The sequence below is a fragment of the Pleurodeles waltl genome, chromosome 10 (genome assembly GCF_031143425.1).
Source record: "Pleurodeles waltl isolate 20211129_DDA chromosome 10, aPleWal1.hap1.20221129, whole genome shotgun sequence".
Lineage (NCBI taxonomy): Eukaryota > Metazoa > Chordata > Amphibia > Caudata > Salamandridae > Pleurodeles > Pleurodeles waltl.
Genome location: NC_090449.1, coordinates 587,061,886 through 587,088,480, shown reverse-complemented (window position 1 = coordinate 587,088,480; position 26,595 = coordinate 587,061,886). Strand labels below are relative to the sequence as shown.

The 26,595-nt window shown below is 48.4% G+C and overlaps 1 protein-coding gene across 2 annotated transcripts in view; it reads left to right on the top strand.

Moving 5' to 3' along the window:
- Positions 1 to 26,595, top strand: part of MINDY4 (MINDY lysine 48 deubiquitinase 4) — a 680,820-nt gene that overhangs the window by 53,809 nt on the left and 600,416 nt on the right. The window contains exon 1 of one of the 2 annotated variants that reach the window (XM_069211041.1): positions 3,677 to 4,077. The exons of the other annotated variant lie outside the window; for it this stretch is intronic. Coding sequence (XP_069067142.1) covers positions 3,982 to 4,077 — 96 coding nt within the window. The 5' untranslated portion in view covers positions 3,677 to 3,981. Of the gene's footprint in view, positions 1 to 3,676; positions 4,078 to 26,595 lie in introns of those variants that run through there. 2 annotated transcript variants of the gene reach the window in all.

Genomic DNA, 26,595 nt, shown 5'->3' with positions numbered 1-26,595 from the left:
AACATAAGCAATGCCCTGATCAACATAACACTTCACAATTAATCCAGAAAACATTTTGGCGAATCATGACCTTCCGGCCATAAATAACCACACCAGTTTATTCAAAGTTAATGCATTTATTTCCCTATATTAACAAAGCTAGCACAATATAAATGTGTCTCAACACCAAATGATATATGTAAATGAACATTAATAGCTGTCCATAACGGCGGAAAAGATGCAATCTATGCAGCATTTGAATAACAATGCATTCGATGATAGCAACGCAAACCACTAAAACTATAATCTGTAATGAGCTAATTGCATACATTAGTCAGCATAACAAGGTCTCAAATTGCATCGTGCGACAAATGAATCCTCATCTAACCTCAAATTAGCATCTGCATGTGGGACTTCATGCAAAAACAATTTAGCAACATTAATTTGGAAAACTCCTAACTAGGGCTCTTATCAAAAATCAGCAGTTGGTTACCTAAAAAGAAACACAATGCAATTGTACATTTTCCTTTCATATTTACCAAATTCAATCAGCATTCAAGGAAGTCTTCGTCTCACAGGTACCGGTTTCGATCAGCATGGGTACCGGTTTCGATCAGCATGGGACGGGGCAAAGGGGCAGGGTGGACGGGGCAATTGCCTCACAGCGGCAAGATAAAAGGACAAAACTACTACTTCATGCAAAGGGGCAAATCGAAGTTAAAGTCTCTAGGGCGAGAATTACTTAAAGTCTCTTTCTCTCGATTAGAGAAAGCATCAAAGTTCCTTTCAAAATGGCGTCGCAGCAAGATGGGCCACAGTCTGCAATATCCTGCAAAATGGCGGGTAAAAGCTGGTAATGGCGGGTAATGGCTGCTTTCTCCTTGTGCACCTGGTTTAAATAGACAACAGTTCAAGTCCAGTAGGGTCTTCCATTGGAGGGTTCATAGGTTGGCTTCAAATTGTCCAATCAAAAACAACAGTTCACAAGCTTCTACCTAGGCATACATTATCCTTGGAGTCGGGAACGTAAGTTGCAACATATTTTACCAATTAACTCACTTTCAGAGCTTCCATTGTCTGCACCTGCAGATTGACCTTGGAGCAAAGAAGAAGATGCCAGGCTGGCACGAAACCTTAAAGATAAGCATGTGAACCGATCTCACTGGAAAAGTACAGCTTCAAGCAAGAATACACGTTTTATTAGCACATTGGAAAAACACGAGCATCTAAGCCGTGAGACAAGGCAACTAGGCCAAAGCCTCCACTAAAGTTATGCTAAGCTAAAACATTTCAAACAAGCAAATCATGGCACACGTTTACGGTTATGCCAAATTAATACAATTCTAATACATCACGTTATATAAAGCACGCTTATAAATGTTGGCGAACTACTCTGAGGGCACATTTGTCCCCGTACAATCTTTATTATTTTGGTTAAAGCCACACTTGATTATTGCAGTACTAGGTTTATGTGCTAATAAATGTAAAACCTTCATTTCTGCGTCATCAGAAGCGAGGTCGCAACACTTGCCACAAAGGATGTACCGCATGGAAGATAATAGGAGCACAGGAGCTCCAGCTTTGGGCGTATGAGTCCTGGGTTTACTGCCCATGTCTTATATAAGCACAGGTGCGCTGTAGTCATGCACTGAGTTCAAGTGTGGGGCGGTATCGGATGATTCCCAGGCCATTATTGTTACTTGCTGCACATCCATGTTCCAATATTGATGCATGTTGTGCTTCCCACAGAAAGAAGCCCTGAATACGGTTGTAGGTGCGGAAATAATGTGTGCAGTAAGGTTTCATTGGTGATGTTTTTATCCTGACGTGTGATATGGATATGTTTCTTCTCATTTGGCATTCATGATGATGTCTTGGCATTCATGATAACGTGTTTCTCCTGACAGGCGCATTTACTACGGCGATGATGCTAATAATATTTTCATGATAATGCTGATAAGATTTTCCTGATATGTGCACTTCTGGCGATATTGATGACCTGACTACTGCTTGTGTTGCAGAATCCCTGTAACAGTTGTTTACCTGACTACAGCTTACTTTTGCAGAGTACAAGTAACCTGTGTGATGTGACAACTGCCTGACTGCGTGTGCCAAACTACCAAGGTGGTGAGCAGGGGTTGTTTTGGGTGTGTAACTCCCTTATCTTGCCTAAAGTGGTGGCCCCTGCCTGGCTGAGGTGCTTACCCTAGCCAATCACGAACCCAGTTTCTAACAATAAGCGTAAGGGATAACAGCGAAGAATGTAGACAAGAGGGGCATTTTTTTAAGGAAAGAGTTGGTATGAGGTAACAGCAGACGTAATGTGAGGCACAAAGGTATAAGAGCAGAATTAAATGTCAAAATAATTTATATCTAAAAAAAACAATGAGAGAAAACATTAATATGGAGAGACAAATTATGAGAATGGAAAATGAAAAAGGAACAGTAATAAAAGTAAACAGAAAGAAAGAGTACAATAGCAAACAGAAAGAGATGGACGGACATATCACAGCTAGTTGAGGAGAGGTGATTTTAAAAGATGGCAAGAAAGTAAAGAAAAAAGATAAAGGAATTATATAACCAGAGAGAAAAGAATAGAAAGAGAAATTAGGAGAGGACCACGCCTCCCTGACAATCCCATGCTCCTTTCCTGCCTAGCAGATGTTCTAATTCCTGCGCTTTACAGCACCGAGCATCAGCGTTTGAGTACGATTTCAGCTTTCCTGAACAAGCGTGACAATCATTGGAACTTATTTTACCGTCTATTAAATAATATACTAACTGTAAAATGCCACTGCTAAACGTAGCTATGTGGCAAAACTCCCTGGAGCTGAGACTACTATACTGGCACCACGTGAGAACGGTAAAGGGGGAGATTCAGAATATAATACATGGAGAATTCAATTTCCCCATAACTTGCATTGAACTGCATGAATCATTAAGTAAGAGAGAGATAAAGTAAAGCTATTGTAGCTTTGAAAATTGGTTGTTTCCGGCCTAAATCGAGCTAAAGGTCAATATAATATCTCTTATTCTAATCTATCGATTATGCTTACATGCTCAGGGTTGCTGTAGTTTTGCTAACCCCCCTGCATTAGTGGAAGTGTATGCAGATTGAGCGGGTCATTATGCTGGGTGGAGGTAGGGTGGCATGCCCTTTTAGTCTGGATTTAGGTCAGCGGCGCAACAAGTGTGCAAGGGGTCCCAAAGCAAGCAAGGTAAATGGGCCCTCAAGGTAAATGGGCAAGCAAGGTAAATGGGCCAGCAAGGTAAATGGGCCCTTGATGTGGTAGTAAAAACAATAACATCTACAATGAGCGTGCGGTGTATCCCCAGACACGCATCGCCCGGTGCCACTGCACCTGCTTCACTGCTCGTAGGACATGATGGTCTAGATTGAATTTACCGTTGCAAAGCATTGGGCAGCAACATGAAGTACAGAGCAACAAAAAGTACTGCTTTTTCTGAATACCATGAGAAAATACTGATTGTCAGACCACTTGCTCTGTACTCAGTGGAGAACGCTATTTGATCCTCAATTAAATTAATATGCAAGCATCTCCGCAGGCCAGTTTCTTTAAGTGCAAACCGGGCACCACAAGAGTCCTCCTAGAAGAATCTTTGAATGCTACATAAATACCATGAGCACCTTTTTAAATATATCAGAACGGTTAAAATTCAAAGCAGGGCACGTATTGTCAAAAATTGACAACGAAGGCTATGTTAACAGATTGCATTCCTCTGTTCCTTTTCCTGCCAGGCCATCTCAGCTGTGGCGGCTCCCAGACTACATTCCCAGACTGAGACTGACACAGTCAGCAAGGGGAGGAGCTCCTCCTCCAGGAAGCCGTGCTCCCTTGGAAACAGAGCCATGACAACCCTTCCGACAACAGCCGTTCAAAGCTGCAGTTCGAATCTGCTTCCTGGAACACTGCGGCCTGCAATGGCCGCCCCCAGAGCTGGATAGTCACCTGGCATGACTTGAAAGATCAATGTAAATGAATGAGAGAGCCCCACACGCCTCTGGAGATGACGATGGATAATGCCTTTGTGGAAGAGGTCGCTGCGTCATTAGTAAGAGAATTTCTCAGTAGGAAGGTACTGTAAGCTCACGTATTTTTTATATCTCGCTACTCGAATGTCTAAAAGGACAGTGATAGATAACAGGCAGAGTCGTAATCGACCGACCCCCGTTTGCATGAAAGAGCATCAGGCACAACCACTAGTAGTTTTTTAAAGATCTTTAGTAATTTTGTTCATGCAATATTGTAAAACGATAGCTAGTATGACAAGAGAGGGCGAGCCGACTACATCTCCCAGAAGGCAACATGTTTTGAACACGAGAGGCGTACCTTCATATTCCAGTCAACAAATCGCCAGTTTATGTTTTTGAATGGGTGCATAGTTGTGTGTTTGGAAAATAAAATTCCTTAGCTGTATCTGAAATGTGTTTTTTCTGTTTTGGCTTGAGATGTATAAAGCCCTTGGCTGTACCTGGAGCGTGGTTTTTTCTGTTTTGGCTTGAGATGTATACTACCGAAAAGAAGTTGTGGCCTCGTATCTAAGGGCCACATGTACTAACGTTTGGAATTGCGATTTCCTAATTGCGATTCCAATTGTGCGAAACTCCATTGAGTTTATTTTGCGGTTCCCAGTGGGTCGCAAATAGACATAGCTGATTATTATTAATGAGGTAGGTCAATTTGCGATCCACTGGGAATCGCAAAAATCAAAGGGAAGGTGGCCTGCTGGGGTCTGCAGACCACCATGTCTATGATCGCTCTTAAATAAAGCAATCATTTTTTTTTAAAATTCAGCCCGTTTTTCTTAAAGGAAAAACGGGATGCGTTTAAAAAGCAAAAAATTAAATGTTTCATTTTTTACGAGTAGGCAGTGGCCTATGGGACCACTGCCTGGAAAGGGGCTCTTGGGGACCCCTGCCCGTTTGTGAATGGGTTAACACCAATTTGAAATTGGTGTTAACTGAGATTGTATTGCAACCAAATTCACGGACACAAAAAAATCAGTACTACTACGAGTCCCAATTAGGAATGGGCGCCCTCGGGATGCCCATTCCTAATTGCGAGTCGCAGACCCATTTTGCGAGTCGGTAAATAGATGACTGACTCACGAAATAGGTATTTGTACATAGGGTAGCAAATTTTTTTGGTCGCAAATGGGCCGATTCTGCAAATCATCCTGTTTGCAACCAACAAAAAGCTACATGCATGTGGCCTTAAGTTCTCAGGAGATTCACTCTTTTAGGGTCACGCGCTTTTCCCTGCGTTACCCATCCCTGTTTTGCTAAAAACATCTTGTTAAGTAGCAGATTACCGGACATCACAGCTCTTGGGGTTTGCTAAAGACATCTTGGGGACTTTCAGAAAGTTGACTAGGAATGTATTCCACTCATTGATTACCATTGGCTTTGTGGTTTGTAACTCTCTCTTTCTGGCTTTCCTTTTGCTGGCTTTATTTGCTTTATGCTCTCCAGGTTCAGTTCATCCCTCTCATTGCTTAACCGTGGTTTCTGTATCCTTCCATGAACTCATTTCTAGTCACATGCCTTTGAAACTTGTTCTTATCTTGTCACTTTTACTGTGCATTCAAAGACCATGGTCAAATTTAAGGCGCAGTCTTCCAAGGATGCTTGTTTACTTTTCTTTCTCTGACTTCCAAGTGAAATTCTTTCTCTTACTTCAAAGTGAGAGGAGGATTTATGTGACAATCTAGATGGATACTGGATGGTAGGAAAGATTTGTTTTCTAGCACATAACATTGTTTAAATGAACTGTAAGTATTTCAGAATACATCAGAATTATGAACGCACAAATGAAGCACATTTTTTATTTCTGAATTGTGTTGGAGGAGCATACTGTAATATGAGCAAAACAAATCAATAAACTAGGTGATGTAATTTCCACATATTTTTGTCTGTGCACTGTATAGTTTCCGTAGTAAAACTGTATGTCTGTGAAAATGTAATGGTCATTTCAGTTGAAAATATTTTGTCTGTAATAGCAGGGTGCTACCACTCCATGAATACTCCACACTATGCCACTCCACTCGACTCTGCACCACTCCACTCGACTCTGCACCACTCCACTCTGCACCTCTCCATATTACACCACTCTATGCCACTGCACTTTGCAGGACTCCATCCGCCACTACACCCTACACCTCTACCGTGTACCACTCTACTCTGTTAGTGCACTCTTTGCCACTCTACTCTACACCACTGAACCCTTAGCCACTGCATTCTACACCACTTCAGTCTAGGCCACACCAATATATACTGTGCACACCTCCACTCTACGCCACTGTACTATACGCCACGCTGCAAAACTGAGCTCTACACCGCTGCACTCTATGCCAATACACTCTATGCCAGTTTACTTTACACTCAATTTTATGCCCTTGCACTCTACTCCAGTCCACTGTAATCTACACTACGCCATTGCACTCTATGCCACTCTATGCAGCTGCACTCTACCCTGCACCACTTCACTCTAGGCCACTTCACTTTACACTGAAACACTCTACTTTACTCCACCGCACTCTGTTACTTTACTTTGCTCAACTCCACTCAATGCCACTGCACTCTACTCAGCCACTGCACTTTACGCCAATGCTGTCTACACAACTGCACTCTGTTATTGCATTGTGTGCCACTGTACTGTGCCCTGCATCACTGTACTCTGTGCCACTATTCTCTATGCCACTCTACTCCACTCTACACCTCTGCACTCTGACACTACGCTATCCGCCACTGAGCTTTACACCACTCTACTCTTCACTACTCCACTGCAATATATGCCACTGCACTCTGTCACTATACTCTGCACCACTCTGCTATACTGCTCTGCACCACACAAAGCCACTGACTCTATGCCACTTGAATCTCCTCTATGCCACTGCCCTCTGTATGACTCAACTCTATGCCACTCCACTCTGCACCACTATATGCCACTGCACTCTAGGCCACTCTATTCTGCACCGCTCCTTTCAAATATGCACCACTCTATTATATGCCCCTGCATTCTACGATGCTGCATTGATTGTACAATGCTGAATTCAGTGCTACTGCATTCAATACCACTGCACTCTACACCACTGCACTCTACACCACTATACTCTGCAACACTCTACGCCAATGCACTCTTCACCTGTCCACTCTGCTGTATGCCATTCCAGTGCATGCCACTGAATGTGACTCCACACTATGCCACTCCAATATACGATACTCTCTGCCACTCCACTCCGCAACACTACCCCAGGTATCGAAACCTCTCTGGCTGTATCGACAATCTGGACGCCCATGTTGTGTTTGTCGGACAGGCGGCTATTGGGTAAATCACTGATTTGGGGGATTAATATGTAGCATAGAGTACGTACCAGACACCTCTAGTATCTGCAGCACCCGAGGCCCAGCCGATTCTGGAGCCCCCCAAGTACAGGAGCACATTGTCCGCATATAGCTGTATTCTGTCACTCACTGTATCCTCTCATTGGAAACCTCTATACAGGGCATCCATGCGTACCTATGCAGCTAAGGGTTCAACCTCCGCCAAGAATAACAACGGGGACGAAGGGCAGCCCTGACATGTGCCCCTTAGCACTGGGAACCAGTCTGATACCACTCTCCCCATGTGTACCCTGGTTCTAAGGTCTGTGTGTAAGAGCTGTATAAATCTGATAAACCTGGGGCCACACCCAATCCTTTCAAGTAGGGCAAACATGTACACACAGTCAACCAAATCAAAAGCTTTCTGGAAATCCACTTACAGTAAGGCACTATGCTCCTCCACCAATTCAGCTGCGGCTATTGCGTTATGCACACACCATAGGCTGTGCAACATAGCCCGTCTCAGCATGAACCCAGATTGGTCCGGCTGGCCCAGATGTTGAATGACTGTTCCTAGGCGATTAGCCAGTGCCTTATCCTGTGCCTTTACCTTGGTATTCAATGATGAGATAGGTTGAAAATTCTCACATCATGTGCCATCCATGTCCAGCTCGGGCAAGACCACAATATCTGCAGTACTGAGATCTTGGGCCAAATTGTCATTCCTCAGTGCCTCCATGAACATTTCTAGCATCAACTGACCTGTTTGTGACAACACCAGGCACCAATAGTCGGTGGGAAACTATTCTGTCCCAGTGCGTTGCCCAGTGTAGTTGAGCCAAGGCCCTCCCCAATTCGTCAGTGATTATTTCCGCCACCAGCGATGCCCTGTCCTCCGAAGACAGACTAGGGACCAGTCCTCAGTGTGGACTGGAGGGCCGCTCCATGTTTAATTTGATCTAGGACCCCATTTACATTTCACAACAGCATTTTGAACGTTGCTGGTGAGATGGAAGTTGAACTGTCAGTCCCCAAGAAACTTGTATCCACCAAGAGAAGATGTGCCTATAAATTGTGTCTGCCGCCATTGAGTAGGTGCTGTGTGTCCGTGTTGCAGTTCCCTAACTAACCTGTTCAGGAGAGACCCTCACTTCCATCAACCCGCCCTTCACCCACTCCCAATTCCCTCCTCATACTTCCCAAACAAGAAATACCTGTTTTGGTGCATCTAGGGACCTAGCCAACTGAGCTTACCAGTGATGGACAGCTCCCCTTTCACCAAACCCCCCCCCACTCCCGACAACACTCAACCCCAACATAACAGATAGCATAGCAATCATTACAGTTGTACTTTGACCCCCCCCTTTTTAGAATTGAGCCTGTGTGAATCTTCCATATCCCACTCAGTCTGCTTGTCACGCAATGGGCAGCGGTCCCTGCACTCGCTTCTTAGTATCTGCATCTGAGTCTGGACTTGCCAGGGAGGTGGCTGCATTTTTCTCCACCACCCCTAAGGGACTGTGTTCCTGTGAGCATGCTCTCCTCCTCCTCTCCTCCCCCTCTTCCGTGTTTGTTACAGCACCGCCATTCCTTCAACTCCCCACTGTTGCTGTCATCTTGCACCGATTGTTGGGAGGATAATGGTTGTGGAGATTGCTCCTCTATCCAGCTTCAGACTGCCTCTGGTGTGTCAAAGAAGAGCGATTGTCCTTGAAATAGAACTTTTAGACGGGATGGGAATTAGAGCATATATCTTAGGCCCATAGTCCACAACGTCATTTTAGCTTACAGAAAGGAGTGCCTCTGTTGCTGGACTTTAAGCATATAGGCCCTCAGTACAACCCTGGCGGTCGGTGATAAGGCGGCGGTAATACTGGCAACAGGCCGGCGAAAAAAAAAAATTGAATCACGACCATGGCAGAAACCGCCAACACAGACAGAACACTCAGACCGCCACAGCGGTAGAAAGAAACACCACGGCGGTAACTGCCAACAGACAGGCGGAAGACAGTGTACCGCCCAGTGTATTATGACAGGCCATTCCGCCACCTTTTCCGGGGCGGTACCAACGCCATCAAAAGCATGGTGGAAACAGTCTTTGAAACGGACACCGCTCACCTCTCGACAACCAACGAGGAACCAGGACGCCATGGAGCCCGAGTTACAGGTCCTACCCATGTTGCTTTACCTCCTCATCTACAGGAACATCAAAGACCGTGGCGACGACGATGGTGAGTACTGCACCTAGCACACAGGGGAGGGGGGGAGGAAAAAGAGAGTGACACACACATGCAACATGCAACACCCCCACCCCCCACCCACAACAACAGAAACACACACACATCCAATAACATCACAGATACACCCGTGCCCCCCTGGATGAACTCAAGGACCAAATGAAATGAGTTTAACCAGTGTAATAGTCGAACAATCAGGTAGCCCAAGATAACTTTAAATAATCAGTATATACAGATATTTACAGCAAGTACACAAGTCCGTACACTGTCCCATTAAATGTTCGTGGACCAGTGGTCCCAAAAAGCATGGGCGAAGCCCACACATGACACCTGCCTTAAAACTGAGAAAACACTGCAGGGGCATCCTGGGAAGTGCAACGCCACAGTCTCTCAAGTGGGTGGTTTGCCCACTGCCTGGTCCTGGGGAGTGCCAAGCCACAGTCTCTTCAGTGAATGCTTTTCTCCACTGGTTCTGGAGGGGGCTTTGTGCCCAGAGTGCTTCATCCTGCCAAGGACTGTGTTAGTGGATGCTGTTCTCCACTGGTTCTGGATGGGGCATGGTACCCAGTAATGCTGCACCAGCGGTGTGGCAGTTCCCTTTCCCTCACATGGGAGTCTGAGCCACGAGATTTACCGGTAACAGGTAGCATGAAACTCCATGGAGGCACAGCCACACTCCTCCTTGCGATGACGTAGGCTGCAAACTGCTGATAGTGCCAGTGCTGGTGGTGATGCCTCATGCAGTGTGTGCAGGGTCCAGGACGTCTCCTGCAGCCTCAGACGCCTGCCCACTGGGGATGATGCTGATGTCCACTGTAGTGGCACTGGCTGGGCACGTTGCGGAGCAGGTGGTGGTGGCTGTGGCGGTGTCTGCGGCGGAGATGCTGCCGGTGGTGCACGTGTCTTCACTTGTGGAGGGAGACACCAGGCCGTGTCCTGCAGCCTTGGAAGGCTGCCCCCTGGGGATGATGCTGGTCACTGTAGTAGAGGCAGCAGACGTGCAGGCGGCGGTGCAGATGACGGTGCAGGTGGCGGTGCAGATGGTGGTGCAGGTGGCGGTGCAGATGGTGGTGCAGGTGGCGGGCGTTGTGGTGGTGCCAGTGCTTAATTTGTAAATAACAAGGTGCCGGTGCTCAAAGCCCTTCTTTTAAACACGCGGCTGCTGCAATTAAATTTGCGAACACGGAATACTGAGACAGCGTAATCCCGAAGCCATCTTGGGCCTCTTTAAGCCATGTAAAAACACTCCCTAACCCTTCAGCTCACACTTGCAGTTTTCTGCTTTCTCTCATGGTGACGCGTTTTCGATTTTCTCTTCCTCCGTCTATCCCAAACGTGTCTTTTGCTCGCTGCAAATGCTTGAGGCAGAAGACTAAGCACCGGCCTTCAAAAATAAGTGCTGTTGCTCAGCACCGGAAACAACAAGCACAAATTAAGCATTGGGCGGTGCCCACCGCTGTACAGGTTGCTGGCCTGTCTTGCAAAAGGGGTGACACCAGTCCCTCACCCGGAGGCTCCGTGCCCTGAGCTGACTTCCCTTTGCTTCTGTGTCCCTTCCCTACCTTGGAAGTCACTGCTGAGACCTTGGCACTGTCCTCTTTGGTTCTGGAAGAGGCCTTGCTGGGTGGTTGGTGCAGCTTTTCTTATCAGCATGCTGGCCCCTTCTTTACCTTGGCAGGTGGCAGAATAGGTTGGTCCTTGGCCGCACTAGGTGGCACACTGGCGCCCTGATGGGTGCCCCCTTTGATTTTCCTGGACTTGCAGGGTCCACACTGGATGAGGATTTGGTGGCTGAGGTGCTGGGGTGGGATCTAGACATCCTGGCCCTAGGGGAAGGACGGGGGGGTGAAGGGAAGAGGTCAAAGTTAGCTAGGAAATGTTTTTTAGACACACTGGGATGGGAAGATGAAGGGGGTTTGGGAGTGGAGGAACAGGTAGTGGTTGTGGGAGGTGTACGTCTGCTGAGTTTGGGTGAAGGTTCATGGGCTGGAGGCTGTTGTGGGGTGGATGGCTGTTGAGTGGGTGTGTGCCAGCATTTGTGTACTTTGGGAGGAGGGCTCACTGAAACACTGGGAGAGGACACAGGGGATGTGTGCATGGTAGTGGGGGTGGTGATTGCATGTGAGCGGTGTGTGGGGATGGGCGTGCTGGTGATGGAGGTAGTGGCTGAGGATGTAGTGCATGCAGGTGAGAGTGGAGATGAGACTGGGAGGGAGGTGGACGACGTGGAAGAGGGGGACCCAGTGGAGGCAGTGGATGTTGTTGTGTCTGCATCAGGTATGGTGCTTGTGTGAGTGCCTGTGGGATGTGTGGTTCTTATGTTTTCCTGAGCCACTTTTGTGTGTTGATGTGTGTACATGCTGGTCTGATGGTGTGCTTGGGAGAGGTTGAGGTAGAGGGGATTGGTGCCTGGGTAGTGGAGGTTGGAGGGGGAGGCTGGACACAGGGACAATGGCTGCCATCAGTGCTGAGGCCAGAGCCTGACATGCTCTCTGTTGGGCTGCCACGCCAGAAAGAATGCCCTCCAGGTATGCATTTGTTTGTTGCAAATGCCTCTCGACACCCTGGATGGCATTCAGAATGGTTGACTGCCCAACAGTGAGGGGTCTCAGGAGGTCAATAGCCTCCTCACTGTGGATAGCAGGGCTGACTGGGGCAGGGCCTGAGGTGCCTCGGGCGAAGGAGATGCCCACCCTCCTGGGTGAGTGGGCACAGGGAACACGCTGAGGGGCTGCTGGGAGGGCGGTGCTGGTAGGGGGGGTGGCGGCTGTACCTGTTGTTGCAGGGGGCATAGATGTGCCTGCCACAGCAAGGGAGCTCCCATCAGAGGAGGAATCGCTGTTGCTGGTGTCCCCTCCTGTCCCCGTCGTGGAGCTCCCCTCGCCCACCATCCCACTGGTGCCTTCAGACTCTGTACATTCACCCTCCTGGGCCATATGGGTTGCAGCTCCCTCCTGCTCCGGTGCCACTGCTCCTCCGCCAGATGATGCTAATGCACACAAGGACAGGGTGACAAAACAAAAAGGGGGGGAAAGACAGAGGAAACACATGGTCAGTGCCAACAACACCACTACCGTTAGTGCACACAACACACAGGAGCAGCCCTATGCACTAGGCCATGCACTAACATTTGTTAGGAAAATCACCTGCACATGGGCGACTATGCCTAACCCCATGTGCTGCACACCTGGAACCCACAGGAGCACTAGTTGTTGATGGCCATTACCATTATTGGGGTTGGAGTGCCACAGAGCCTGCCTAACAAGGGACCTACCCCAGCAAGTTCGCCCTGGCCTAGGGGATCTCACAGCCCACATCCCCACCCAGACACCTGGTAAAGTGCGCAGAGTCTGAATGGCTGCTGTGATGCCCTCAAGCGCCCATCCAACTCCGGATATGCCACCGACAGGATCCGGAACATCATTGTGCGACGGGCTCCCCTTCCACGTTGGGAGGCCACCCCCAGCTGGGCCTCCGCCATCTTCTTGCTCCAGCAGCGCAGGTCCTCCCATCTCTTGTGGCAGTGGGTGCTCTGTCTATGATAGACCCCAGGGTCCGCACATCCTTGGCGATGGTACGCCAAATACTCTTCTTCTGGTGGGCGCTGATCTACAGGAAAGGTGAAGTAAGAATGCCACTGTAGACGGGTCCCGGAGGCCGCATCTAACTCACCTCGAATCCGCCATCTTTCGGCTGGCTCCACAGAAACGGCGCGGCGTTCCCCTGGCACGAGAGACGAGAAAGCCGCCACGACCCAGGAGGGTCGTGGCTTGACAAGGTACGGTCCCTCCTAGGGACAGGAAGGGTCACGGGGAGTCTCGGGCACGGGGAAAGGCACCAGGGAAGTGGGAGGAAGTACGGGGAGGGTGAATAAGAGACAAGGGAAGGGGCACGAAGGGAACCAGGCACGTTGTGGACCCCAGGAACCCTAAAGCCCACCACTGATCAACCCCTCACGAACTTACCCGCTTGCTGCCTTTTCCCCTCACGAGCACAAGACCCCACCCAGTACCTCAGAAATACTTACCTGTTCCTTTTCTGTGATTTTTCATTTCTGCCGGGATTCGAGGGAGACGCCCACATCCTTTCACAGACCGGAAGAGACCAGGGAACGAGGAAACCTAGGAGAGAAAAGAAAGGAATTGAGGAAAGCAGAAACCCCAAGACTTACCAAAAAAAACTTCGAACAATGATTAAGAGAATAACCTGTGAAAAAACAGAGAATAAAATTTCAAACATAAAAGAACCCCAGTCTTTTGACTCTACTTGATACGCTCGTAAGACAGCCTGCCACAGTGGTGTCAGAAGTGGGATCTAGTCCTCAGGTGGTCTTACGAGCGTTCAATCATGAGTGAAGTTCCATCCCTTGAGGATATGATTAAACAACTTGCAGAAGGACAGAGGCATTTGCAGTTGGTGTGGGAAGCACACCAAAGAGAGGCCAAGGAAGACCGGGAGGCCTTACAATCAGCTTTAAAAAGTCAGGCTACAATCCTAGCCAATAATCAACTAGTACATGAGACTGCATTACAAAAGTTAACCGATACGATCGCGACCAGTAAGGTACATCCAAACGTTCCCAGTTCGGTTCTCCAAAAGTACCAAGAAGGGGAAGACCCAGACTCCTTTTTTACGAATTTTGAGAGGGTAGCCTCATCTGCTCAATGGCCAGAGGACCGCTGGGGTCAGTATGTGGCCCCCTTGCTTACGGGATTCCTGCAGACTGCCTACCAATCCGCAAACCCTGATGGTTCTACCCCCTATAAAGAGATAAAAAAAAGTAAACTGGGGCGAGTCGGGCATGATACGGAATATTATCGTTTACGATTTAGAAAAATAAAATGGAGTACGAATGAGGACCCTCGCTCCTTCTACTTTAGGGTGAAAGACTTGGCTATAAAATGGTTGGGACCCATAGGGACAACCCGGGAGGATGTCATCAAGACAATTACTTTAGAACAGTATTTGGATTCCCTACCCCTGAGTACTAAGAATTGGATCCGACAACATCCAAAGGTGGACACTGAGATTTCTATTGATTTGGCTTGTGCTTTCCATCGCTCCACAGAACTTAAACCCGTGGCCCGAGACCTTTCCAAAAAAACCCCATCCCTCCACCAAAACTAGTTCCCAGGTATTTCCCTGAAGAAACACGGTTCCCTAAACCCGTAGAACATCACCCTATGCAGTCCCCACAATGTTTCCACTGCGGAGAATGGGGACATATTGCCAGAATATGTCCCAGGAAATCCGAAGGACCAGAACCCATGGAAATTGGGGTCACACGACGTAGAGTTCTATGTACAGGGAAAGGGAATGAGAAATTTAGATACCTGGTCACCATAAATGGACGGGTCATTTCGGCACTAATTGATTCAGGATGCAGCCAATCTGTAATCCGGAAGGATTTAATCCCTGGGGATACTTCGGTCACTAACCGCTGGGTATCCATATGTTGTATACATGGAGACAAAGGAACTTATCCCCTCACCACGGTTCAGATAGAATGGGGTCCCTTTCAGGATATGGTTTCGATAGGGGTTATGGATCGACTAATCGAGGACTGTATTATCGGGACTGATTATAATCGATTCTATGACCTATTAGATCAAGTCCGTGGACCCGCTGAGACTCCCGAGTGGTGGACCGAAGCCCCTTTTTCCAATGTCCCCATAGAAATACCACCGCTGCGAAAGAAACTTACACGAAACGAGAAAAGACAATATCAGGAAACCCGAAAGACAAAGGATATTCCTAAACTAGTAGCAGAGATTAGTAGCAGGCCCATCTCCTTCCCAAACAGCCAGAGAGAAGATCCTACCCTTTCCCATGCCGGGAGCTCGGCCAAAACAGAGATCACTAATGAGGTGGGTCCCTATTTTCTTATCAAGAAACACCTCCTATACCGAATAACTAGAACGGTAAAAGGGGAAACCAAGCAACAATTAGTAGTTCCAGAACCATTTCGAGCTCATGTACTGTTTTTAGCCCATAATCAACCCGGGGGAGGCCATTATGGTCGGGACAAAACTGAAGAATATCTGATGCGAAAATTCTACTGGCCAGGAGTATATGCTCAGATACGCAGGTACTGTTCCCAATGCCCTAGATGCCAATTAACTCAGCCAGGAATGCCCAGGAAAGCACCATTATACCCTTTGCCCATCATTGATATCCCTTTTAAATGGGTGGGCATGGACCTGGTAGGACCCCTCCTTCCCTCTTCTAAAGGACATACCTACATTTTAGTCATAGTTGACTATGCAACTAGATACCCAGAAGCCATACCCCTCTCCAGCATGACCACCAAAACAATAGCCCAAGCCATGATAACAATCTTTTCCCGAATAGGTTTTCCCCAGGAAATCTTGACGGATCAAGGTACACCCTTTATGTCAAAACTCATGAAACAGGTATGTCAGTTATTGGGGATCACCCAGCTACGCACCTCGGTCTATCACCCCCAGACAGATGGGCTGGTAGAACGATATAACCGTACAATAAAGACACTGTTAAGGAAAACCGTGGATGAATCCGGTCGCAACTGGGATCAGAAGCTTCCCTTGGTCCTATATGCCATAAGAACCCACGAACAGTCCTCTACGGGACATAGTCGCTTTGAATTGGTTTTCGGGAGGCAGCCTCGCAGTCTCCTGGATATGGCTGCCGAGACATGGGAGGAAGAACAGGAAGAAGGGAAACCCCTGATGGACTATATCCATCAACTTAGAAGTCAGTTACAAACCCTCTGGGAAGATGTTCATAGTCATTTAGTCACGGCTCAGAAGCAACAAAAATCACACTATGACAAGGGAAGCAAAATACGTTCCTTTCTCCCTAATGAACAGGTCCTCATTATGCGACCTACATCTGACCATAAGCTGATTGCTAAATGGCAGGGACCCTATAGGGTTATTAGATCAGTCTCCCCTGTTACCTATCTATTAGAGATGAGTACCAACCCAAGGAAAACCCAAATTTACCTCATAAATTTGTTAAAACAATGGAAATCTGCAGAAGAAACTAAAGACCAGACAGATATCGGCTGTTTGGTCTCTTATACCAAAGAACGAGAACTAGAGATATGTCCTATAAGAATAACACATCCAGAAGAAAAACCCAGTATTAATCAAAAGCTAACTGATACAAAAAAAAAACAATTAGACACCCTAATCGAGCAACACCCCCATTTTTTCTCCAAAACACCAGGAAAAACTTCATTAACATATCATCACATTAACACTCCTATAGGACACGTAGTACGTCTTTGTCCTTATCGCATCCCTGAAGCACGAAGACCTATCATTGAAGCCGAAGTCGAGGCAATGTTAGCCTTAGGGGTTATTGAACCCTCCAATAGTCCCTGGAATTCCCCCGTAGTGTTGGTTCCTAAACCAGACGGATCGATAAGATTTTGCATTGATTTTCGCAAACTTAATGAGATTTCCCTTTTTGATACATACCCTATCCCCAGAGTGGATGACATCTTAGAGAAATTAGGAAAGGCTCGTTATTTATCCACCCTGGACTTAACCAAGGGATATTGGCAAATAACCCTCCACCCCGATGCCAAGGAAAAGACAGCCTTTTCAACCTCTTCCGGCCTTTATCAATTTACGGTTTTAGCTTTTGGTCTTCACGGCGCTCCCGCGACTTTCCAGCGTCTGATGGATCGAATCTTAAAACCCTTCCAGGCTTTTACCGCCGCCTACCTAGACGACATAGTCATTTTTAGTGAAACCTGGCAAGATCACTTAGTACACCTAGATACGGTCTTCTCCGCTTTAACGGAAGCCGGTTTAACTGCCAACCCCAGGAAGTGTTTCCTAGGAAACACTGAAATCTCCTATCTGGGTTGTATCATAGGAAGTGGCACTCTACAACCACAACAAAACAAAGTTGAGGCCATATTACAAACAGCTAAACCCAAAACAAAGAAAGACCTACAGTCGTTCCTAGGCTTAGTAGGATACTACCGCTGATTTATCCCCAATTATTCCACCATTGCTGCCCCTCTGACTGACCTCCTGACCAAACAGAACCCCACAAAATTGGCTCCATTTACCGACTCCCAACAGAGTAGCTTTGAACGATTGAAACAGTCCCTTATCTCAGACCCAATACTAAAATGCCCCGATTTCTTCAACACTTTTCACTTGTATACTGATGCATCGGACGTAGGTCTCGGAGCCGTACTCACACAGCCCGACGACGAGGGTTTTGACCACCCGGTAGTTTTTCTAAGTAGGAAACTGTTTCCACAAGAGACCCATTACCCTACGATCGAAAAAGAATGTCTCGCCATTAAGTGGGCTGTGGAATCCTTGCAGTATTATCTTTTGGGTAGGTCCTTCGTTCTGTTCACTGACCATGCCCCTCTCACCTGGCTTGCCTCTCACAAAGACTCCAACTCCAGAATCTTGAGATGGTTCCTAGAACTGCAACCCTTTACGTTCCAGGTTCGCCATATCCCTGGTTCCATGCAAGGTCCTGCCGACTACCTCTCCCGGTTTCCTCCTTCATCGGACCTCGAACAGCCCCGATCAAGGGTAGGGGATTGTAGACGGGTCCCGGAGGCCGCATCTAACTCACCTCGAATCCGCCATCTTTCGGCTGGCTCCACGGAAACGGCGCGGCGTTCCCCTGGCAACGGGGAGACGCCACGTCGTTACAGCATCGACGACTTCCGGTCAAGGGGATTGAAGAAGGACGCGGATCCGGAAGAGAGACGCGCGACGGACAACCAGAGAGGAGAAGAGAGGAGCACGACGAGAAACCAGGAAGGAGAGAAGAGGACAGAACCTTTGGCAGCCCCGGCGAGAAACCAGGAGGAGGTCCACAGGGGAAGCGCCGAAACGCGAGAACCGGAGAAGCGAGGGACGTCGGAGAGACAAGAAAGCCGCCACGACCCAGGAGGGTCGTGGCTTGACAAGGTACGGTCCCTCCTAGGGACAGGAAGGGTCACGCGGAGTCTCGGGCACGGGGAAAGGCACCAGGGAAGTGGGAGGAAGGACGGGGAGGGTGAATAAGAGACAAGGGAAGGTGCACGAAGGGAACCAGGCACGTTGTGGACCCGAGGAACCCTAAACCCCACCACTGATCAACCCCTCACGAACTTACCCGCTTGCTGCCTTTTCCCCTCACGAGCACAAGACCCCACTCAGTACCTCAGAAATACTTACCTGTTCCTTTTCTGTTATTTTTCATTTCTGCCGGGATTCGAGGGAGACGCCCACATCCTTTCACAGACCGGAAGAGACCAGGGAACGAGGAAACCTAGGAAAGAAAAGAAAGGAATTGAGGAAAGCAGAAACCCCAAGACTTACCAAAAAAACCTTCGAACAATGATTAAGAGAATAACCTGTGAATAAACAGAGAATACAATTTCAAACATAAAAGAACCCCAGTCTTTTGACTCTACTTGATACGCTCGTAAGACAGCCTGCCACAGCCACTTACTCCCCCGTCCGGTTCTTCTTAATCATTGGCCACAACTCCCCACCCATGCCCTGAAACATAAACACCGACCATCCTTGCATGCAGGCCATAGCCCCTCTTCCCCCATGTTTCTTCTATCCAGACCACTCCATACATTCATGTCCCATCCATCATGATCACAGTGTACTCACCTGTTTGTCTGGAGGATCGTAGAGTAGCTTGTACTGGGGGAGGACCCCATTCACCAGTTTGTCTAACTCCTCTGCGGTGAAGGCAGGGGCCCTTTCTCCAGACACTGTAGCTATTGTCACTTTCAGACTCAGGTCACAGCAGCACTTGCAGTGTAGGTCCTCTCCTGTTCAGTGTCAGGTATCAAGTGAGTGAACAGATAGAAAATTGCAGTCACGTCCGCAGCGGTGCGTACCATCACCGCCGGCGTACATCGTCATTGGCTCCTGGAACCCATAGGGCCCAATGATAACCAATGCTGAATTGTGCAGCGGTCTTCGACCGCCTACCGCGATGCTGCACAACGCCAGAACAGTTACCTCATGTCCCCTTGCCCCTCCTTATAGGTCAGGCAGCCGCCATTTCAGGGGGGCACATGGCAGGGCACCTAACTGCATCACAGTACATTTGGGCAGGAATACGGACAGACAGCGCCACACACCGATTAAATCACTATAGTGCAGAACAACCTTGTGCAAACTATGTGGTATATGACCCTCTGCTCACCATTCTCCTCCATTGGGCCCATCCGCTGGGGCACCTGATGAGATGGCGTCATCCTCCGGTGTACATCCCCCTGGTGGACCTGACGACAATGGAAGACAGACACATCATTATCACCTACAGACTTGATCGTGCCACAATCCATGAACTGTGTGCCCAGTTGGAGCCTGACCTGATGTCAACTATCCGCCATCCCACAGGAATAGCCCCTCTAGTGCAGGTCTTGTCAGTGCTCCATTTCCTGGCCAGTGGTTCCTTTCAAACAACAGTAGCCATGTCATCAGGGATGCCACAGACAATGTTCTCTAACGTGTTGACCAGAATGTTGTCTGCCCTGTTGAAACACACGTGCAGCTACATCGTTTTCCCCCAGGTGGAGGATTTGCCCACAGTGAAAGGTGACTTCCATGCCCTGGGACATATCCCCATCATCATTGGTGCCATTGATGGTACACATGTGGCATTTGTCCCCTCCGCAGGAATGAACAGGTGTACAGAAATTGTAAAAGCTACAGTTCCATGAATGTGCAGATGGTGTGTTTGGTAGACGAGTACATCTCTCATGTGAATGCCAAGTATCCTGGCTCTGTGCATGACGCTTACATTTTGAGGAATAGTAGCATCCTTTATGTGATGGGCCAACTCCAGAGGCATAGTGTGTGGCTAATAGATGAGCCCAAGGTCCCCACACAGTTTGAATAGGTGTCTGGGTATGGTGGAGTCCCTAAGGGTCGGTGTATGTCTAACAGATGCCCGTCGATATTTGCAGGAGACTCTGGTTACTCCAACCTGTCATGGCAACTGGCCCCAGTGAGGAATCCCAGGACAAGGGCAGTGGAATGCTACAATGAGGTACAATGGGCGAACTAGGAGGATTATAGAGACGACTTTTGGCCTCCTGAAGGCCAGATTCCGGTGCCTCCATCTAACAGGTGGCTCTCTATACTACTCACTGAAGAAGGTGTGCCAGATAATCGTGGCATGCTGTATGTTGCACAACCTGGCTTTGCGACGCCAGGTGCCTTTTCTGCAGGAGGATGGGCTTGATGTTGGTCTTGTGGCAGCTGTGGAGCCTGTGGACAGTGAAGATGAGGAGGCAGAAGAAGAAGATATTGACAACCGAAACAACATCATCATGCTATACTTCCAGTGAGACACAGGTAAGAGACTGCACTGCTCCTCTCATATCAGACTACTGTAGGACTTTGTATAAGTCTGCCTTTTTACCTCTGTGTATGGACCCTGACAGTTCACTTTGCCTTTCCTTTTCACAGATCTGGGTACCATATTCTGCCTTCTGCTATGTTCACTGCTGCCCAACAACTGTCATACTTTGGTATGTGCAAATGCACATTAACATTGATATTTGTCAGAGAGGTTGTAATAACACATTTGTGAAAGTACAGACTGACTCCAGATTGTTTTGTGATTCAAGGGTGTTTATTTAAGTGCTAATAAGTGGAGGGGGTGTGCAGTGGGCTGGGGTGATGGTGGAGGAATATCCATGGTACAGTCCAGTCTCTTGGTATCACAGGTGCATTGTCCAAGGGGGCATAGGAAGTGGGGCAATGGCAGTTCAAGGTGGTCAGGGTGACATAGTTGGACTGAAGGGTCTTATTTCCTGGCGGGGGTCTTGGCAATGTTCTCTGTCTTGTGCCTGGATCGCAGGGACCGTTTGCAGGGTGATTCTCCTTCTGCAGGAGGTGGGGTGCTGGTGGCCTGTTGGTCCTCTGGCGGGACCTCCTGTCCATCAGCGCTGGCGGACATGGAGAGCTGTTCATTGTTCAGGCTAGTGTCAGGGGCCTGTTGGTTTGCCACTGTTCCCTCATGGTGTTGGCCATGTCTGCCAGCACCCCTGCAATGGTGACCAGGGTGGTGTTAATGGACTTCAAGTCCTCCCTGATCCCCAGGTACTGCTCCTCCCGCAGCCGCTAGGTCTCCTGAAATTTGGCCAGTACCGTGCCCATGGTCTCCTGGGAATGGTGGTATGCTCCCATGATGTTGGAGAGTGCCTTGTGGAGAGTGGGCTCCCTGGGCCTGTCCTCCCCCTGTCGCACAACAGTCCTCCCAGCTTCCCTGTTGTCCTGTGCCTCTGTCCCCTGAACCGTGTGCCCACTGCCACTGACCCCAGGTCCCTGATTGTTCTGTGTTTGTGTGTTTGCCTGGGGTCCCTGTAGTGGTGGACACACTGCTGATTGACGTGTCCTGGGGACAGTGGCGTAGGCCAGCTGGGTGGGTGCTGTGGTGGTGTTTCCTGAGGGGGGAGGTTCAGTGGGGGTTTGTGACTGTGGAAGGGGAACTGACTGTCCAGAGGTTCCTGGTGGGCCGGGCTGGCCATCTTGATCCAGGCGTGCAGAGCTGCTGTCGTCACTGTGGGCCTCTTCTGTGGGGGGACTGGATATGGCTGGCATCTCCTGTCCGGTGACATTGGGTAGGGGTCCTGTTGGGGTGTAAATGCATAGTTATTGTATCTGTCTGTGCCATCTTGTGCAATGGGTGAGTTTCCCCCTAATCCTGTGCTTGCATTATTGCCTTGGCCCTTGTGTGAGTGGTGATTGTGTGCCCTGACTGTGTCTCTCTACTAGACATGCTTTGGTGATAGGTGTCCATTGCGGTCTGTAATGGGTGTCCATGCATTGTTGTCACATGCAGGGCTTGGTTTTGGGATGTGTGGGTTGTGATAGTGGAGTGTCTGTGAGGTGTTAGGGTGATGGTGGTGAAGGTAGGGGTTGTTGTTTCTGATGGCATGCAGGTTGGGTGGGGGATAAAGTAGTGAAGATTTGACTTACCAGAGTCCTTTCCTCCTGCTACTCCTGCAAGGCCCTCAGGAGGCAGGATCGCCAAAACTTGGTCCTCCCATGTTGTTAGTTGTGGGGGAGGAGGTGGGGATCCACCGCTAGTCCTCTGTACGGCTCCCTGGTGACTGGATACCACGGAACACACCTTCCCCGTAGGTCGTTCCACCTCTTCCTGATGTCATCCTGTGTTCTTGGGTGCTGTCCCCCTGCGTTGAACCTGTCGACAATGCTCTGCCATAGCTCCATCTTCCTAGCAATGGAGGTCTGCTGCACCTGTGATCTGAATAGCTGTGGCTCTACCCGGATGATTTCCTCCACGATGACCCTGAGCTCCTCCTCAGAGAACCTGGGGTGTCTTTGAGGTGCCACTATGTGGTGTGTGAGGTGATGGATGATGTGATGTGATGTGATGTGTTGGGTGGTATGGTGGGGTGTGTTCTTTGAGGTGCGTGGATGTTGTATGAGTGATGGTGTTGTTGCCTCTGGATGCTGGTATTGTCTTTGCTATTCTCTCTCTCTCTTCTTGTTCCAAAATGTTCGTTGTAAGGGGTTGTGTGCAATGTGGGTGGGTGTTTTATAGTGGTGTGAGTGTGTGGGTGTGGTGTGTATGTATATCAGGTGTGTGTATTTTGAATAGTCCAATGTTGTTGTGTTTTGTAGATGTGTTTGTATTTGAGCGCGGCGGTGTGTACCGCCAATGGATTACCGCGGTTAAAAGGCCGCTGCGTTGATTCGTGCTTTGTGATAGTGTGGGCGTATTCCTGTTGACGTAATGGTGTGGGTTTTGCTATCGGCAGTTTATCACTGACCTTTGGTGTGGCAGACTTGCGTGGGTGTCCTTATAGTGGTGGATTTCTAGATGTGGGTCATAATACCTGTAGTGGATTTCCACCGTGGCCATGGTATGCTGGCGGCCGTCAGCATGGCGGTGAGCAGGATTTACCGCCAGGGTTGTAGTGAGGGCCATTGTAGTCGATTGATTCTTTAATGGTTGTGTTTTCCTTGCAGCCTGGAGGACTGCATCCCTGTCAGCACAGTTGAGTAGTTGTACAATAAATGGTCTTGGCGAAGCACCAACTGGTGGCTTGGTCGTGAGGGCTCTGTGTGCCCACTGTACAATGAAACAAGCTGAGGCGTCATCGTTCAGAACCTAGCTTTTCAAGCAGACCCACTTGAGTTTTGTAGGTGTGTTGCCTTCCGCTTCGTCAGGGATGACCACACTTAGGTTGTTTTGTCTGGACCATCCCTCTGCATCCTCTGCCTTAGCCTCAAGTTGACTAACCATCCATGTCCTCCGTTTCCAATAGGCGGCCTTCCACCTCCATGACTGTGTGCGTTCTGTTTCATAGATCCTGTCTGATCAGGGCCAGGTTCGCTTGGAGTTCCCTCATTCTTCCCTCCAACTGTGACCTTCAGATCGTTGGTGGCCTTCAATATAGCTGCCGTTGGGAGGGACTTCTTCCTGCACAGGTGCTCTGCCAGCCACTCCCTGTCCTCCCCAGACATACTCTGTTTAGCATACTTGTCAGTCTTTTGTTGTGCAGCTGTAGAGGGCGCTTTATCCTGTACTATGGTGAGGGCAGGCCACTCAGGTGTCTTTCTGTTCTTTAATGCAGCACCCCAGGCTCTGGCCAGATAGCTCTCAAGCACCTCTGTGACCTCTACACCTATCAGCAGATGAGGGCTTGACAAAGTGTATGCAGTCCTAGCCCAGCCAGAAGGTTTCAGTTTGCTCTTTCTGCACAGCTAGCAGTCCAAAAAAGAGTGAGTTCACATCACACCAGACAGCCCCACAGGAGAGTGTTTTCCCCAGCAATTCTCCTCAGAGCCATCACTCCTGGGCTCGATGAGACAGGCCCAGCAGAGTGATGTAGTGTCAATATGACATCTAAGTCAAGGTATCCCCCATGTTGCCACCCAGCGTGACGCTAACCTGTGACTTCATAAATGATGGGGGAGACAAGAGGCTCCGGGCTCCAGCAGTGACTTCAATATAACATCCTCAATCCAAAGCTCCCCATTTATTGTGTCGCTCACCTCCTGGTGTTGCCTCCAAGTTGTCCAACTATTACAAAGCAGGCCTCTCCTGCCGCCTCCTGGCATCCACGTCGAGCCAAGCAGCCAATATCCCATGCATTGTTTCACCGCCGCAGCCCATCTCCTTTGACATAAAAAGCTCCTCCAATTTATGGGAGTGTCACCTCTCCCCAAGCCTTATGCCACTCTTGCTGTTCTTCTTGCCAATCTCCTTTCCAGTATTGATGTGTTCTACCGTGCACAGCTCTAGTCATTGTCCCACAGTTTCAGCCCCGGTGGCAGGTAAGGCCTGAGCCGCTCCAGGCCACTCACCCACGTGGGGTGCTAGATCTTCAGCCCAGTGTGCCACCCATTTCAGGACACTCCTTCTCTTGCTGCAGGGAACGCCACGCCATATTTAAGTCTTTCGGCCTCCGGGTGGTATCCAGCGATGGCGAGGGAATCACTGGGCCTCGCCAGGGTCTGTCTTAATCTGCACCCCAAGCCTGTTTCAGATGCCAAGCCCTGTGGCCAGGATTCTCACTAAGCCACGTCACTGGGCCGGATCAGGCATACACGAATCCGGTGCCGTTCAGCAGGTCCAGGCCTTATCCCACGAATCGGGCCCGGCATACCCTAGGCACTTAGGCTTGCCACACAGGGAGTTAAGTTTCAGCAAACGGCTTACCTAGTTCATCCAGTCTTGCTGTGTTCTGTGTGGTCAATTACAGGACATATTAATGGATAATATTATGGATGGTGGGGGATAGGGTTATTGTGCCACCGCCAACTTTCTGGGCAACTAGCCACGCCCATCATACTACTTCTTAATGCTACCGTTAACTGAACCAGAAGATGACTTACAACCCCTTGATGAAACCCTTTGCTTATCCGTAAAAATACTTAACTACTGCTTAATGCTATTCGTCCTTCAAACCTTAAAACATCTTACTACCCCTTAACGCTGTTCTTCTCTAAAACATATAAACCCATATTACCTCCTTTTTCCACACATCCCTTAACCATAAAGACCCTTACTAATATTTAACACTATTCATCGCTGAGCCCCCTGTGCTATTTTGCTACCCTTCCCTAAACCCTAAATATTTCTTACGACCCTTTAACACTATGCTTACCTCAGCCTTGGAAACCTTTACTACCCCTTAATGCTATCCTTCTCTGAACCCTAAAACTCAGTGCTATCACTTAACGCTACACTTTCCTAAACCCTACAAACCCCTTATTATCCTTTAAAACTACTCATTCCTTAATGCCACCCTCCCTTGAAACCTAAAAGCTACTTACTACCCCTTAATGGTACCCATCCCTGAATCTTGAAAACCTCCTACTTTCCCTTAACACTACCCATTTGTGAACACTTCACACTCCTTACTATCCCTTAACGCTACTCCTGATAACTTCAAGCCCCTTGTTTCCTCTCAATGTTACACACCGCTTAACCATAAAATCCCTTGCTATTAATTAACACTACCCTAATGTGAACCCTAATAACGACTTGCTACCCCTTAACACCACTCTTCTCTGCACTTTAAGAATCCATTACGCTCCCTTAATTCCACCCTTCTCTGAAACCTAAAACCCCCATATTACCCTTTATGTTGCCGTTCCCAGAAGCATAAAACCTCTTACATTTACCTTTCCCTAAATGCAAAAAACTATACTACTCCTACTGAACTGGTAAAACTTAAGACCCCTTAATGCTACCCTTCATTTAACTCTAAAATTCCTAATTACTCCTTAATGCTACTCATCCCGATAAACATCTTACTACCTCTGAGCAATGCACTTCCCTGAAACCTACAAATCCATACTACAGCTTAACGCCACTCATCCCAGAACCACAAAAAAAACCTTGATCCCATTTAACGCTATCCATCCCTGAACCCTAATAACTGTTACTATCCTTTTTGCTACCTGTTCCTAACCCTAAAAAATCTTTACTAAACCTTAACACTACCTTTCTCTGCTCCTTATACCGCTTTACTACCCCTTAATTCTACCCTTCCCTGAACCCTAAGAACCCTTGATA